The sequence below is a fragment of the Ovis aries genome, chromosome 5 (genome assembly GCF_016772045.2).
Source record: "Ovis aries strain OAR_USU_Benz2616 breed Rambouillet chromosome 5, ARS-UI_Ramb_v3.0, whole genome shotgun sequence".
Classification (NCBI taxonomy): Eukaryota; Metazoa; Chordata; class Mammalia; order Artiodactyla; family Bovidae; genus Ovis; species Ovis aries.
Genome location: NC_056058.1, coordinates 69,813,746 through 69,831,526, shown reverse-complemented (window position 1 = coordinate 69,831,526; position 17,781 = coordinate 69,813,746). Strand labels below are relative to the sequence as shown.

At 44.5% G+C, this 17,781-nt stretch overlaps 1 protein-coding gene and 1 long non-coding RNA gene across 4 annotated transcripts in view; one reads left to right on the top strand and one right to left on the bottom strand.

The window, feature by feature from the left end:
• Window positions 1-17,781, top strand: part of ATP10B (ATPase phospholipid transporting 10B (putative)) — a 386,386-nt gene that overhangs the window by 316,479 nt on the left and 52,126 nt on the right. For all 3 annotated transcript variants that reach the window (XM_060416606.1, XM_027970475.3, XM_012178897.5), the window contains 3 exons: window positions 11,929-12,120; window positions 13,536-14,136; window positions 16,848-16,957. In XM_060416606.1, the coding sequence (XP_060272589.1) occupies window positions 11,929-12,120; window positions 13,536-14,136; window positions 16,848-16,957 (903 nt within the window). The remainder of the gene's footprint in view (window positions 1-11,928; window positions 12,121-13,535; window positions 14,137-16,847; window positions 16,958-17,781) is intronic.
• On the bottom strand, window positions 9,887-14,105 carry LOC132659900 (uncharacterized). The gene is made up of 2 exons (XR_009600917.1): window positions 13,991-14,105; window positions 9,887-10,535 (listed from the first exon to the last, which is right to left on the bottom strand). It is a non-coding gene; the product is annotated as an uncharacterized LOC132659900 (long non-coding RNA).

The window sequence follows — 17,781 nt, the reverse complement described above, 5'->3', positions numbered from 1 at the left end:
TGGATCTTGCAGGATCAAGGAAACTCCCTTCCTTTAAAAAAAAAAATTATTAAAGTATAGATTTTTAAATTTTATTATTGGATTATAATTGCTTTACAATGTTGTGTTAATTTCAGCTCTATAACGAAGTGAATCAGCTATGTGTGTACATATATCCCCTCCCTCTTGAGCCTCCCTCCCACCCGATCCCCGCCGCATCCCGCCTCTCGGAGTCAACACAGAGCACAGAGCTGAGCTCCCATTGTTTTCAGGGAACGCCCACTGGCTCTGTGTTGCCCACGGTAGGGTACGTATGTCAGCACCTCTCTCAGTGCATCCCACCTCCCTGTCCCTCTAGGTGCCCACATGTCTGTCCTCTGCATCTGCGTCTCTATTGCTGCCCTACAGAGAGGTTCATCGGTGCCATTTTTCTGGATTCCATGTGTATTTGTTAATATACGATATTTGTCTCTATGGTGAAGACCAGGTGATTTACAATGTTGTGTTAGTTTCTAGTGTAGAGCAGTGACTCACGTATACACATATATATTCTTTTGCACATTTTTTTCCATTTCGGTTCATTACAGAATAATGAATATAGTTCCTTTGCTTCGCAGTAAGACCTTGTTGTTTATTTCATATATAGTAGTTTGTCCGTGTTAATCCCAGACTCTTAATTTATCCCTCCCTACCCCTCCTTTCCCCTTTGGTAACCATACATTAGAGTTCTGTATCTGTGAAGCTAACACTGTTATGTATATAGTTCATTTTTATCACTTTTTTTTTTTTACTGGTGTATCATATTTTAGATTCTACCTATAAGTGATAACATATGGTATTTGTCTCTCTGTTTCTGACTTACTTTGCTTCATATGCCAATCTCTAGGTCTATCCATGTTGCTGCAAGTGGTGTTCTTTTGTTCTTTTTAATGACTGAGTAGTATTCCATTTACACCACATCTTTATCCATTCATCTGTCAGTGGATATTTAGGTTGCGTCCATGTTTTGGCTGTTGTAAACAGTGTTGCTATAAACATTGGGGTGCATGTATCTTTTTGAATTAGAGTTTTCTCGGGATATATGCCCAAAAGTGGGATTACTGGATCACTTGGCAACAGTATTTTTAATTTTTAAAGGAACCTCCATACTGTTTTCCATAGTGGCTGCACCAACTTACATTTCCACCAACAGGTAGGAGGGTTCCCTTCTCTCTGCACCCTCTCCAGCCTTTGTTACTTGTAGACTTTTTAATGATGGCCCTTCTGACTGGTGTGAGGTGATAGCTTATTATAGTTTTGGCTTGTACGTCTCTAATAATTAGTGTCTTTGAGCATATTTTCATGTGCTTATTGGCCATCTTAATGTCTTTGGAGAAATGTCTTTTTAAGTCTTCTGCCCATTTTTTGATTGGATTGTTTCTTTTTTGTTGTACAAACTGTTAATACGTTTTAGAAATTAAGACCTTGCCAGTCACATCATTTGCAAATATTTTCTCCCAGTCCATAGGGTGTCTTTTTGTATTTCCTTTTGCACAGCTTTTGCTGTGCAAAAGCTTGTAAGTTTGGTTAGGTCTCATTTGTTTATTTTTACTTTTATTTCTATTGCCTTGGAAGACTGACCTAAAAAAATATTGTTATGATTTATGTCAGAGAGTGTTTTTCCTATGTCCTCTTCTAGGATTTTTATGATGTCATGTCTTATATTTAAGTCTTCAAGCCATTTTGAGTTTATGTTTGTGTGTGTTGTGAGGGAGTGTTCTAACTTCATTGATTTACATGCAATAGTCCAGTTTTCCCAACGCTACTTGCTGAAGAAACTGTCTTTTCTGCATTGCATATTCTTGCCTCCATTGTTGAAGCTTAATTGACCATAGGTGTGTGGGTTTATTTCTGGGACCTCTGTCCTGTTCTATTGATCCATATGTCTGTTTCTATGACAATTCTATGTTTTTTTATTATTATAATGTTATAGTATTTTCTGAAGTCTGCGAGAGTTATGCCTTCAGCTTTGTCCTTTTCCCTCAGGATTGTTTTGGCCATTCTTGGTCTTTTATGGTTTCTATAAATTTTAGTATTATTTGTTCTAGTTCTGTGGAAAGTGTCACTGGTAATTTGATAGAGATTGTTTTAAATCTGTGGATTGCTTTGGGTAATATGGCCACTTTAACAGTATTAATTCTTCTAATCCAAGAGCATGGACTCTTTCTCTGTTTCTTTGTGTCATCTTCAATTTCCTATATCAATGCATTATAGTTCTCAGAATATAAATCTTTCACCTCCTTGGTCTGGTATATTCCTAAATATTTTTTGATGTGATTTTTAAAGGGATTTTTTTTAATTTTCCCTTTCTGATATTTCATTGTTTGTTTTAAAGAAACACAATCAGTTTCTGAATGTTAATCTTGTATCCTGCCACCTTGCAATTCTAGTAGTTTTTGTGTGGAATCTTTAGGGTTTTATACATATATTAGCATGCTATCAACATACAGTGACAATTTTATCTGTTTCCTTCCAATTTGGATGCCTTTCCTTTTTCTTGTCTGATGTTTGTGGCTAGGACTTCCAATACTATGTTGAGTAGAAATGGTGAGAATGGGCATCCTTGTCTTGTTCTAGATTTTAGTTGGGAAGGCTTTCAGTCTTTCACCATTGAATATTATGTTGACTATGGGTTTGTCATTGATGGTTTTTATTATGTTCAGACATGTACCCTCTATACCCACTTTGGTAAGGGCTTTTATAATGAATCAATATTGTAGGGAACTCTCTTTTTGCCAGTCCACTGAGTTTTTCCCTTGGAGTTTCTGTCCCATTTGGGAAAAGCTCACCTTAACAATCCATGTGCTTTTATTTAAGCAAATATTTACTAACATTCAGTTCAGTTCTCCAGTTCTCTTGTCTGGAAAATCCCATGGATGGAGGAGCCTGGTGGGCTGCAGTCCATGGGGTTTTGAAGAGTCGGACACGACTGAGCGAGTTCACTTCAATTTTCACTTTCCACTTTCATGCACTGGAGAAGGAAATGGCAACCCACTCCAGTGTTCTTTCCTGGAGAATCCTGGGGACGGAGAAGCCTGGTGGGCTGCCATCTATGGGGTCACACAGAGTCGGACGCAACTGAAGTGACTTAGCAGCAGCAGTTCAGTTCAGTCACTCAGTCGTGTCCAACTCTTTGCAACCCCATGGTCTATAGCACACCAGGCTTTCCTGTCCATCACCAACTCTCAGAGTTTCTCAAACTCGTGTCCATTGAGTCGGTGATGCCATCCAACCATCTCATCCTCTGTTGTCCCCTTCTCCTCCTGCCTTTAATCTTTCCCAGAATCAGAGTCTTTTCCAATTAGTCAGTTCTTCGCATCAGGTGGCCAGAGTATCAGTCCTTCCAATGAATATTCAGGACTGATTTCCTTTAGGATTGACTGGTTGGATCTCCTTGCAGTCCAAGGGACTCTCAAGAGTCTTCTCCAACACCACAATTCGAAAACATCAATTCTACAGTGCTCAGCTTTCTGTATGGTCCAACTCTCACATCCATACATGACTACTGGAAAAACCATAGCTTTAACTAGACAGACCTTTGTCAGCAAAGTAATGTCTCTGCTTTTTAATGTGCTCTCTAGTTTGGTCACAGCTTTTCTTCCAAGGAACAAGTATCTTTTAATTTCATGGATGCAACTACTAGCACTGGACTCTCCCTATTCTTCACCCAAACCCAATATCAAGACCACAACCTTAACAAGGGCCAAAACATTACTACCCTAAATAGTACTTCAGCCTTCAACTTCCCAGCAACCGAGAAAGTTTATGTCCACAATAGGATACAACCATATGGCTAAGTACTCATAAGGAACCAAAGGGCAGATGGGAGAGTAAGCCTTCTTCCCTCCTCTGTTCCCCACCACTCAAAGACAACCATTATTTGAACTTTCCTGTGTCCTTCCCAGAGGTGCTTGTAGCTTTGTCTTGCTGCTGCTACTGCTGCTAAGTTGCTTCAGTCGTGTCTGACTCTGTGCGACCCCACAGACGACAGCCCATGAGGCTCCCCCGTCCCTGGGATTCTCCAGGCAAGAACACTGGAGTGGGTTGCCATTTCCTTCTCCAATGCATGAAAGTGAAAAGTGAAAGTGAACTCACTCAGTCGTGTCCGACTCTTCGAAACCCCATGGACTGCAGCCCATCAGGCTCCTCCATCCATGGGATTTTCCAGGCAAGAGTACTGGAGTGGGATGCTGTTGCCTTCTTCAAGCTATATCTTAGGTTGGCCAAAAAGTTTGTTTGGGTTCTCATATGCTCTTATGAAAAAACCTAAAGGAACTTTTTTGGAAAACCCAATAAAAGCATGCAAGTGGAATATACACATAAGCACACCCTTTCCCACAAATAAAAGTGCACCATGCACTGTCTTGGACTCGGAACTTCTCTTCAGCCTAATGAATCTTGAGGAATATTGCATGCATGTAGACAAATGGACAGATATTCAGTGGAGAGCTGCCTTGTCACTTTTTAAATGCCTGTTAAAATCTGTTGTCTGGTTGAGCCATCATCTGTTTCTACAGGTATATAAGTTTTTAATAGATTCTTAGAGTATGACTGCTAAATTGAGATTTTGTGCATGTTTAAAATTTGGAGTGATACTACCCCAGTGGTTGTACCAGTCCAGACACTCACCAATAGCAGATGGAAGGGTCTGCTTCCTCTTCATCTGTCGATTCTATCTATTCTCAGTATCTACGTTTCTTGGACTAGCCTTTCATTTATTGTCAGTCAGCCAACAAATACAAAACAAGCATTTACCCTATGGCAAGTACCATTCTAGCCACTGGGGATATAAAGTCTAATGGGGCATCATCCCTGATTTCAGGCATTTGCAGTCCAATGAAGGGGCAAGAAGAACCCGAGTGACACTGCTCTCAGGCTGGGATGTAAGGGGGCAGAGGTGCATAGAAGCCCAAAGGAAATGCACTTACATCAAACTAGGAGTCAGGGGAGCTTCCTGAAAGGGTTAGCATCAGAGCTGAATTTGAGACAAAATTAAAGGTTAACCAGAGCAAAAAGAAGAAACCATCTAGTGGTGGGATTGCCGGTTTTTGTAAGTTAGACCTTCCATACAAGCCAATGGAGACTTGCGGTTCTAAACAGTAGCTGGAATAAGAGGCACAGGTCATAGAGAGGGGAAGAGGAGATGGAGGCATGGGAGGAACGAGGCCACAGTTTGTTCCAGGCCTGCACACCAGGGCTCCTGTTCATTTCCACCGCTGGCTCTGCAGGTTCCCACAGCGGCAATCTGCTGCACTCAGTCAATGATTGTCAGCGAGGTGAATGAACTGTCATTTAAAGTTAGAGGAGAGTAGTGGATTGGAGCTTGGCCACCTCCTCACAGCTTTCAATGTCGAATGCTCCCAGCCAGAGAGGAGATGGGAGCAATAGGGCAGCCATAGCACCTAGAACCTTGTACACAAACTGTGGTCCTCAGGCCCACAGCAGGCAGGAGCCCCCTTGGGAGCTTATAGAAATGCAGATGCTTAGGCCTCACTCCAGACTTGCTGAATCAGCATCTGTGTTTAAACAAGATGCCTAGCTGATCCAGGTACATGTTAGAGTTTGGGAACTACTGGCATCATTTTTAAGGGTTTGGGTCCAGCATCAGCAGAACTGGGTTCAGGACTGAGCTCTTTTATTGATTTTGAGACCTTAGACAAGTTACTTATTTGCAGCGAGCCTCATTCACTTCACTAATAAAATGGGAGAATGATAATAGCTATTTAATGCTGTTATAATGACATAATATACATGGAAGCCAGGCTTCCCAGGTGACATTTGTGGTAAAGAACTTGCCAGACAATTCAGGAGACATTAGAGATGCGGGTTCAATCCCTAGGTTGGGAAGATCCCCTGGAGGAGGCAACCCACTCCAGTATTCTTGCCTGGAGAATCCCATGGACAGAGGAGCCTGGCAAGCTACGTGGGATCGCAAAAAGTCAGACACAACTAAAGTGACTTAACACACATATGGAACCACTTAGCATAGCATTCACTTTGCTGTTAGTTGTCAGCAGACACAATCCAGTGATAATAACAGGATCCTTGAGGGTGTGGTGTGAGATCAGAGAGCACCTTCTTCAAAGAGGAAGCCTTGGCGGTTCTGCTATAGAAAGAAATCCAACTGATTGGGTGCCCGGTTGCCACAAAGCTCTAATCGGAACAACCAGTAGCCCCACAGATGTGTATTTCTCTTCCTTCAGAGAAATAGACTAGCCAAAGGGCCCAGAGGTGAGTAAGGGGCGCTGCTTTCTTGCTAAGTGTCCTACATGCCAAGTTCCTAATGTTAACGAACCAGATAGGAAACCAATGGGCTGTGGGCAAAGGGAACCGGGAAGAAGCTGCCCTGCAGAAACAAGTCTGTGTGAATGGATAAAGCTGCCGTGACATCTGCCGTTGACACCTGCAGGCTGGGCCTGCTGCCAGTGCCAGAGACAAGTAGGCCCTACGCCAAACTTCTTTTAATGCATTGCTGTATGATTGGAAGGAAGTACTAAGAAACAGTTTTAACAAAGAGCCCCTGTGAGTTCATCGGTGGTGAGGTAGTGTCTTGCCCTAGATAGGAGTCAGGCAACAAAGGTTTGAGCGAGTGCCTGCAGGCTGCCAGGCACCGGGACACATCGCAGTCTCTGCCCTCATGGCACTTAGAGACTAGAGAGTAAATGGACATGCAATAAATGCCCATTAAATCATTTTATCTGTGTCACCGTTTGGAAATACATAATGCATAGCTTGGAGCAAAGCAGTATGCTGTTGGGCTGAAGTCAGGTGGTGTGAAATCTGTCCTAGTTCTGACCCTGATTCAATGTGCAGTCTTGAAAAGTTCACTTCCCTCCTCCCTGGCACCCAGTTTTATCATCAGGAAAAGAGGGGATTTGGCTGTGATGACATCCAAGCTTGTTCCCAAGTCTGGGTATCTGTGGTAAGGGTTAAAAGCATCCCATTTAGGTACCCTCACCAAAAAAAAAAAAAAAAGATAAAATATTTTCTGGAAAAGATCCCCATAATCCCCTTTATAATCTTGTGGACTGTCTGCTGAGCCCTAAGGATTAGATATGCAAGCTCACTGAGATGCCAGACACTAAAAATGCCAGCAGTCAGCAAGCAAGAATCAAAGGCTACTTCTTTCTCGTGGGGGATCTTGCCTGGCATGGGGGTTAAAGAGCATAAATTCTAGAGTTGAACTTTCTTGAATCAACTGACTATATGACCTGGACAAGATGCCTAGTCTCCCTGGGCAGCAGTTTCTTCATTTGAAATGCAGAGGTAACTGGGAGAATAGTAGTTGTTCAGTCACTCAGTCATGTCCAACTCTTTTCGACCCCATGAACTGTAGCACATCGGGCTTCACTATCCTTTATCATCTATCTCCTAGAGATTGCTCAAACTCATGTCCATTGAGTCCATGATGCCATCCAATCATCTCCTCCTCTTTTGTCCCCTTCTCTTCCTGCTTTCAATCTTTCCCTGCATCAAGATCTTTTCTAATGAATCAGTTCTTCTCATCAAGTGGCCAAACTATTGGGACTTCAGCTTCAGCATCAGTCCTTCCAATGAATATTCAGGACTGATTTCCTTTAGGATTGACTGGTTGGATCTCTTTGCAGTCCAAGGGACTCTCAAGAGTCTTCTTCAACACCACAGTTCAAAAGCATCAACTCTTCAACACTCAGTCTTCTTTATGGTCCCTCTCACATCCATACATGACTACTACAAAATCATAGCTTTGACTAGACGGAACTTTGTCAGCAAATAATGTCTCTGATTTTTAATATGCTGTCTAGTTTGGTCATAGATTTTCTTCCAAGGAGCAAGCATCTTTTGATTTCATGGATGCAGTCACCATCTGCGGTGATTTTTGGAGCCCAAGAAAATAAAGTCTGTCACTGTTTCCATTGTTTCCCCATCTATTTGCCATGAAATGATGGGACCTAGACAGCATATTAAGAAGCAGAAACATTACCTTGCCAACAAAGGTCCATCTAGTCAAGGCTATGGTTTTTCCAGTAGTCACGTATGGATGTGAGAGTTGGACTGAACTGAGTGCCGAAGAATTGATGCTTTTGAACTGTGGTGTTGGAGAAGATTCTTGACAATCCCTTGGACTGCAAAGGGATCCAACCAATCCATCCTAAAAGAGGTCAGTCCTGGGTGTTCATTGGAAGGACTGATGTTGAATCTGAAACTCCAATACCATGGCCACCTGATGTGAAGACCTGACTCATTTGAAAAGACCCTGATGCTGGGAAAGATTGAGGGTTGGGGAAGAAGGGGAAGACAGAGGATGAGATGGTTGGATGGCATCACTGACATGAGTTTGGGTAACCTCCAGGACTTGATGATGGACAGGGAGGCCTGGCATGCTGCAGTCCATGGGAAAGAGTCAGACACAACCAAGCAACTGAACTGAAGCAATGGGACCGGATGCCATGATCTTAGTTTTCTGAATGTTGAGCTTTAAGCCAGCTTTTTCACTCTCCTCTTTCACTTTCATCAAGAGGCTCTTTAGTTCCTCTTCACTTTCTGCCTTAAGAGTGGTATCATCTGCATGTCTGAGGTTGTTGATATTTCTCCAGCAACCTTGATTCCAGCTTGTGCCTCATCCAGCCCAGCATTTTGCATGATGTACTCCGCATATAAGTTAAATAAGCAGGGTGACAATATGCAGGCCTTGACACGCTCCTTTCCCAATTTGGAACCAGTCCATTGTTCCATGTCTGGTTCTAACTGTTGCTTCTTGACCTGCATACAGTTTTCTCAGGAGGCAAGTAAGTGGTCTGGTGTTGCCATCTCTTTAAGAATTTTCCACAGTTTGTTGTGCTCCATGCAGTCAAAGGCTTTAATATAGTCAATGAAGCAGATGTTTTTTTCTGGAATTCTCTTGCTTTTTCTATGACCCAACAGATGTTGGCAATTTGATCTCTGGTTCCTCTGCCTTTTCTAAGTCCAGCTTGAACATCTGGGATATAGGTAACATGCTGCAGGGATGCAGTGAGATGACAGATGTACGGACCATCAGAAACACTCCACAGATAAGCACTCTCATTACTGTTAGGGTAAATTGGCTCAGAGTTCTTTGAACAGTGTTGGTAACCTGATGACAGGTACTGGAGGGACCCTGAAATAAGGTTAGAGGACTCAGCATGGGAGTATTGTGAAGGGAGCATACTACTTTACTATGACCACAGAAAGGAAGACCCTAGATGCGCAATCAAGGGGTCTGATGTGCAATTCTGGCTTACACTGACTCCCTGAGTGGCACTGGTCAAGTCAGCCCATCCTTCTGGCTTTCAGCTGAGATGAGTTTCATCTCTGGTTGGGGCTGTGAGAACCCAGTGAGATGCATAAATGACCCTGTTGGAGAGGTAGGATGAGCTCCATCACTGTGAGCTCCTGCTGTGACAACTGCACTCAAAGGCACAGAGGGCAGGTGGTCCTCGCTCATTCCTAAGCTTTCTGAAAGCGCAGACACCATACGGTGCGGATGGCCCGCCATTACTCACTACAGGGCAATGAGAGGAGATGCAGGTGATGCGGTGTTACTAGCACTCTTCCTTTTCATAAACAGGTTCTTTGCAGGAAACTCTCCTCTTAATATGGGATGAACAAGATGGAAGTGTAGGTGCTGGCTCTGGGAGAGTCCTCCAAATGAAAGTTAGAGCTCTTTGGAGCGTGTGCTCCACGTCCTATCCACTTCCCCTGATCAACTGTGCAGGTGGAGACCAGAATCTCATCCCTCCAGTACCTCCACGCCCGTCTGTGTTTCCTCCCTGTGACTCTCCCTGTGACCTATGCCAGCAGACCAGGGAGCTTAGAATCTGATCTCTGGGGTAATTGCAGTTGGTAGTCAGAGAAGACACAGTCCGAGGACACTTCCCTACAGGATTTTTTTTTTTTAATTTTTCATTTTGCATTGAAGTATAGCCTATTAACAATGTTGTGGTAGTTTCAGCTGAACAGCATTGGGGCTCAGCTGTACATACATGTATCCATTCTCCCCCAGTCTTCCTTCCCATCCAGCCTGGCACATAACATTGAATAGAGTTCTATGTGCTACAGTAAGACCTTGTTGGTTATCCATTTTGAATATAGTAGTGTGTACATGACCTTCCCAGACTCCCTAACTATCCCTTCCCTCTGGCAACCATAAGTTCATTTTCTAAGTCTGCCCCACGGGATGTTTTTAATTTCAACTTGGGTTCTAGTTTGTAAAACTTGCCGGCTTATTGGCCCTCAGTCTTCTCTCTGCATGTATCAGTCAAAATTCCCTCAGTGCATCTTTTTCAGTCATTGACTCTTCTAAACTTGAATGAACCTGTGAACTCTGAGCATTGATAGAAATGGCTGTATTAAAAATGTCTTTACAGAATGGCTTCTGTCATATCTATGAAGAGCTGGTGTTTATTGAACTTCTGCTTCACATCAGGCAGACGTGAAGTTCCAGAAGAAACTTTGGAGTTCCAGAAGATACAACTTCATAGAAAAGGCAGTCCATCTTTCAGGCTCTTGGTTTATCTCTAGGGAGATTAAACATGGACATAAGAAAATTTAATTTAAAATATAGGCAATATGTAGTGAATTCTAGAGGGATGGAAGAAGTGGCAGTTTCAACAAAGATGTGAAAAAATTGGAAATGCATGAGTCAGATCCAGTCCACAGAGTTTCTTAAAAAGAAATTTAAAAAAAAAAAAAAACACAGAAACAATCCTTACATCATTCTCTACTTTATCTTAAAAAACGCAGAGATTTAGCAAAATGCACCAGCCTTGCAGCATTTTACTAACAGAAGAGTCACCCCCTTTTAGATGGGGTGGAACTTGCCAGGTCTCACAGCCCTACTCCCCCAGCCCACAGTGTCCTCATCTGTAACTTAGCCATCTTCCCTCATTCACCTTACCTGCCTGACTCCTGTGGATATTCTCAGCTCGAGAAGCTGCTGCTGAAGCTTCTGCCTCAGAAGGCAGATTACTCACTGTGGCTGAGTCAGATCTCATGAACCCATGGAGTTTTTATGGTTATGAAGTCCAGGTAGGATTTGGGTAGACAGGAGAGGACTTCAAAAAGAGTGTGATCAGAGGCCTAGCAGGGGAGTATACCCCCAAGAGGCAGCCACCAGACCACCTGGCTAAGCTGAAGGACCACGCACAGAGTGGTGGGAATCAACAGGAGAAATGCAAACTGGGAAATAATTTAGATGCCAGACTGAAATGATCATGTTCACAGTGAAGATCTGAAGATTTTTTAGTCTCAAGAATACCTTGAGGGAAATGGTGTCTTAGAAGGATGTATGGGAGATATACATATAAAGGGTTCGAACTAAACGAGGTGAAAGGCAGTCACCTCACTTTAAAGGCTGAATTGGAAATCCAGAGGGCTTCCTGGGGGACTCAGTGGTAAAGAATCCACCTACAATGTAAGAGATGTGGATTCGATCCCTGGGTTGGAAAGATCCCCTGGAGGAGGGCATGGCAACCCACTCCAGTATTCTTCGCTGGAAAATCCCATGTACAGAGGAGCCTGGTGGGCTACAGTCCATGGGGTTGCAAGAGTCAGACATGACTGAAGCAACTGAGCATGCATGCACAGATGCATGCATGTGGAAACCCAGGCTGGAGGGCTAGAGGGTCTGAGCCTGGCTGGAAGCATCAGGAATGAGGGGTAAATGGTGGGAAGATGCTGCGGGGGCAGAACCACCAGAGCCTATATAACTGATGGACACGTGGGCTTGAGGGAAGGGAAGGAACCAAGTCAGACTCTGAGGTGAGCAGGCCCAGGTTAGGGGAGACATGCTGGGTGCAGGATGCAGGAAGGACTATATCAGCCTTTCCCGGGCATGAGCGAATCTGCTGCAGGGGGCCTTCCTCCCCAGTCCCTTCAGGAAAGACTCTGACCCTAGCCTTTCTCTCCCAGGAGAAAGACGTGACTCCAGATAAAAATCTCCTGTCCAAGGTGCGAGACGGAGCTCTGTGGCTGGAGACCCTGTCAGATGGCAGAACCCCCAAGCCTTCCCTTGCCACTGCCTCCTCCATTGCTGACTTCTTCCTTGCCTTAACCATCTGCAACTCCGTCATGGTCTCCACGACTACCGAGCCCCGGCAGAGGGTAAGGACCAGTGATGGTGTGGCTGGGATGGATGGGAAGAGCAAAGGCGTGAAGGGGGTGCCCTGCACAGTAGCACAAAACACTTGGGTCCTTGTCACACTGTCACCGTGTCATCACTGTGAGACCTTGAACAAAGCTCTTGTCCTCTCTGGGCCTCAATCTCCTTATGTTTTAAATACAATATAAGAAGTTTCATATGAGTTTTCTGTGTCGATTTCACATTTTGTGTCTCTCTGCAGGGTAGACGTTAAAAGTTAACATTTACTGAGCGCTTGCTATGTGCAGGGCTCTATGCCAAACGTCGCCTGCACTATCATTTAATCTTGATGGCCCAACAATCCTGTGGGGTATGTCTTTGGATTTAGCAAGTGAAGAAACAGTGGCTCAGAGAACTTGAGTAACTTAATGGAGGACATATGTGAATATGTGGCAGAACCATCTGTATGATTCTATCATAATATCACGGTTTACTGGTATCTGATTTTTAAAGGGGGGGTTAAAAAAATGAACACCTTGTGTGCGGTTTTGCTAAGTTAGAGATAACACAGCTGGGTGGCCACTTATAAAAGATTATACTTGGAGTTATTTTTCAGTACTAAAGATCAATTTATTTTGATTATCCACATCCTCTCACCCAAGCTCTCTTGTAAGTGAAGAATAAGAATAATGGGTGTTACAACACTTGGCCACAAAAATCAAGAAAAAGAGGGTTCATCCAGGCACCAAACCAGAGCCCCTATTATTGCACCCAGGTTCTAAACTACCCTGAAAAGTCAGCAAGTAATCAGAGGTCTGCAGGGAACTTTGGGAGGCAGGAAGCTTTATGTGAGAAGTTCTATGTTCAAGAAAGAAAGAGGTATACCTTCCAGTTCTCAATTTTCAAGCTAATGGAAGGCTGCAGCTGGCAGGTAGCTCAGAAGCCCCTGGAGTCAGACAGACCCAGATGTGAGAGCCAGCTCTGCCACCTACAAGCTGGGTGATCACAGCCCACTTAATCTCTTTATGCCTTGGTTTCCTCATCCAGAAGTTGGGATAATGATAGGATCCCGTAGCCCTGTTGCTGGGAGGATGAAGTGAGATGCTGCATGCAGAAATAAAGCAGGCAAGGTGATGATAAGGGTTCAGGGCCCGTGAACTGCAACCCTGAGTCTGGCTTTTGTCTCCTTTGCTTTGCTTGGTCCGTGATCAAAGTGGGATGTCACCACCAATCCCTAGGAAGTCAGGGCTGGAAGGAAACCAGTGGCCTTACCCTCTCACGTTTTAGTTGGGTAACCCGAGGCTCACAGAAGGGGGGAGGCTTGCCCCCCATCGTTGAAGTGGATGACTGCAAAATGAGCTTCACATTCTGCCATAAGGCAGCTCGATAGTTTTCCCACCCTGGAGAGTCATGTTCTCCTTTCCTCTTTTGCCTCAAGGTCACCATGCCACCCTCAACCAAGGCTCTGGGGACATCCCTGGAGAAGATCCAGCAGCTGTTCCACAGGTTGAAGCTTTCAAGCCTCAGTCAGTCCTTCTCATCCACTGCACCCTCCGACATGGACCTAGGGGAGAGCTTGGGGGCCAACATCCCCACCACGGACTCGGAAGAGAGAGATGATGGGTCAGTGTGCAGCGGTGGCTATTCCACTGATGGCGGCTACAAGAGCAGCACATGGGAGCAGGGTGACATCCTGGAGGCAGGGCCAGGGGCCTCCCTGGAGGAGGTGCTGCAGGCCCCAGCCCTCAGCCTGGCTGGTCCCGAGCTCTGTTATGAGGCTGAGAGCCCTGACGAGGCCGCCCTAGTGCATGCTGCCCATGCCTACAGCTTCACACTGGTGTCCCGGACACCCGAGCAAGTGACCGTGCGCTTGCCCCAGGGCACCTGCCTCACCTTCGATGTCCTCTGCACCCTGGAGTTCGACTCTGTCAGGAAGAGGATGTCTGTGGTCGTGAGGCACCCGCTGACCGGTGAGATCATCGTCTACACCAAGGGCGCCGACTGCGTTATCATGGACCTGCTGGAAGACCCAGGCTGCAGTGAGTCTGTCTCATCGGGGTCCAAGAAGAGAGGGTTCTGGTGTTTAACTGGTGGCATGGAATGGTAACTGGGGGGCTTGAGTTACGGTGTCACTCAGTCCAGCAGGTCCCAGCTGGAACACAAGCCCTCAAGATGTTTTCCTCATAGCATCTTCCTTAACACACACTGCTCCCCACATCTCCATGACCTGGAGAATTACAGAGCTTGTTAAAGGCGTTTAAAAAAGAGGATCCTCTTTATTTATCCCAGTTTCTAATTTTCCAAACTCATTTAAACATGGGTGCTCCATACACAAATTCCTCCCCACCCCAGGACATCCGTCAATATACCCTAGAAAATACTGTGGTCCTAACTCTTGGTTTTGTGGACAGGCCAACTGAACCTGAAGAGGGAAGTGACGTAAAAGAAGAAGCTTAGCCAACTAGTGGTGAATCCTAGTGGAGGTGTCCTAAATCCTGGTTCAGAGCTTTTGTCACACCACCAGAATTCTGCACTGGGCTCGATTTGCTCTGGGAAACCTCAGGGGATGCTCTTTATCATCCCTTTTCCCAGCCTCCCCGACATGGATTTTTATTAACTTGCTCCAAGCCAGAAAAATGTTCCAAAGTCCCTACATTATCAGTGTCCAATTTTGGAGCAGCATGAATTAGCGTGTAGCCACTTCCTGATTGCTAACAAGGAGAAGACAGTTATGGGGCTATGATTCTCCCAGGACAGGAGATTCCAGCCAAGTTTCAGAATTGCCCAGGCAGCCCTGTGCCTCCTGCATTGTCAGCTATGGATCAGAGCCAAGAGGTTCATGGGGACTGATGAGTGTTTAGAATGGGAAGGGAGCTAATTAAGTGTCTTCATCCCCAGACTCTGGCAGGCAAGTGGATTCAGTATTTCGGAGTCAGGGGAGCCACAGCATTCCATTCCTGAACAACAGCTTTCCACACTGCCCTGGAGATATTTCTTTGTTCCTCACCTGATTCCAAAATGGATGAGAGATGCCTCCAATAAAAGATACATATACGATGTTACCATGAGATTTAAGAAGCAAAGATTTCAAAAGCAGGGGGGGAAGATAACCTCAGGTTTAGCATATGTACAATGTTAGAACAGTCAATTTGACCCTGAGGTCCCTGGTAGCCTGAGCAATAAAGTAAACTCAGAAGTACACAGGCAGAAGGCAAAAGGTGTTTTTAATCTCAGGAGCAGATGTCTTTGAATATAAGATAGTGCTCCAAAAGACAAGGCACAAAGATTGTGCTTAAGGCATCTGGAAACCAGTAGCATCTGAAAAATAAGGAAATCATCTTTGAAGGGATTTTATACTGTGTAAAAGCAGGCTTAGAGTAGTATCGGGAAAAAAAAATCAGAGCTTTGTTGGACTTCCTCATACTTGTCTTACTGTAAAGAATTGTACTTTTAATTTTGCTTTATATGGAGGGATGGATACAGGGCGCGAAATTTGTTTACTGCTTAGGGTTACTAAAGATCTCAAGCCAGTCCTGGTAAAGAAGAATTCTGATGCGTTTTTCAAGCTTAGACTTACAAAGTGCTGCCACTGATTAGGGATGTCTGTGATATCTCAGATGAAGGAAGTGGTGATGGCATCGATCCTGTCCCGTAAACCGCCAGCCCAGGCTGAAAAAATCTTTTTTATCTGATAGATAAAAGTACTGGAATTTCAAACGAAAAAGATAAATTTCTTCTAAGAGAAATGTATTATATAGGACTTCAAACGGGGGACTTTGAGCTGCACAATGAAATATTTTTCACACTAGATTTACAGGAATCCAAAAAATATTTCTTTGAAGCCTAACTCAGCAAACCCAGTATCATAAGGAACTTAGCAGTGAGATTTAGGTCTCTCTCCATCTTGGAAGCAACTTGCCATAAGGACTAAAGTAGATTGCAGAGCAGGTGATGGATAGCATTTTTAAGACTTAGCAAACAGCTGGTTGGAACTTCCCAGGTGATGCTAGTAGTAAAGAACCCTCTTCCCAATGCAGGAGACTGGAGTTTGATCCCTGGATTTAAGAAGGTTTCCTGGAGTAGGAAATGGCAACTCACTCCAGTATCCTTGCCTAGAGAATTCCATGGACAGAGGAACCCAATTGGCTATAGTTCGCAGGGTCCCAAAAAGTGGTACACGACTGAAGCAACTTAGCACACATGTAAACAGCTGGTTATTCAGGGCTAAACGAGTCACAGGGAAGACTTCTTGTTCTTTGATTCAGCAGGCCTTCAACTGGCCCTTCAAGTCTCTACTATTTAAGTTCCCAGGTGATTCTGATGCAAACAGGTATTTGAGTTTTCCATGCTTTTTTTTTCCTGCACAGTATACAGGATCTTAGCTTCCCAACCAGGGATGGAACATAGGCCCCTGCATTGGAAGCACAGAGTCTTAACCACTGGACAGTCAGGGAATTTCCACAAACAAGCACTTGGGAATAATACTTGAAGCCACCTAACTTCCCTAAATAGTACTTCTCTCAGCCAGACTTTTGATGATCGGATATAGAGAGCGGACAGTTTAAGGACCCATGGAGTTACCACTTTGCAGGGCAGCCTGGAAGAGCAGCTTCGTGTTTGTGACAGGGGTATTTCTGTGGGGGTGGGGGTGGTATAAGGGAATTCCTCCTCTAAAGACGGCAGGGTGTTAGAAACAGGATCCCTGAGCATTTTGTCCATGACCTCATGGGGAACAATGACTATTTGACAGTGACTGACTCTGATGTGGAAAAGAAGATGAGGAAAATCCGAGCCCGGACCCAGAGGCATCTAGACTTGTATGCGAGAGACGGCCTTCGAACACTGTGTATCGCCAAGAAGGTAAGAATAAATTCTGCATTTAGTATCCGAAAGGCTCCCACCCTGCTTGTGTCTTTTCTGTTTCTTGTTAGATCCTCAATATTGCTTCTTCTAGTATTTTCAAAATTGGCTATCCTGACCACACAGACCCACAACTCTTGACAATCTTGCTGGGACAGAAATCTGAGTGGTAAGGTTCCTTTTCAGTGTGGCCTTGTGGTTCCCTGCTTTTCATTGTCTATGTAATTGTTAACCTATAACTCATGATTTTTTAATGTTGTAATTTTGCCTTTAAATATCCTCTTACCATTTCCATCATTTGCTGAGACCTAGAAGTTGGGAGATTTTATGTGATCACATACAAAGCTAGATTTCTGGTTTCTCTTGAAAATGTAGAGGATCTGGAAAACTGGATTACCATTCTTGAATAGCTTCAAATACTATAGCCAGGTAGCAGCAGATTCCTGCTGAGGAATATATTCTTCTGCATTCCGGGGTTGGTCACAGTTCCTACTACTCTCTATCGCATTGCCCTTGGCCCAGCTAGATTCAAGAAGGTTACCTTCCCTGGGCCCTGCAGGTCTTTCAGTTTGAAGCCCCTACAGGAAAGGCAAGCTAAGAGCTGTGAATCCCGGAGCTGGAGTACCTAAAATCAGATAGGGGAGCTACAGTGGGCATGCATTTCAAGACGGTTAGAAGTGATTCATGCGTTTGAACTGTGGTGTTGGAGAAGACTCTTGAGAGTCCCTTGGACTGCAAGGAGATCCAACCAGTCCATCCTAAAGGAGATCAGCCCTGGGATTTCTTGGAAGGAATGACGCTAAAGCTGAAACTCCAGTACTTTG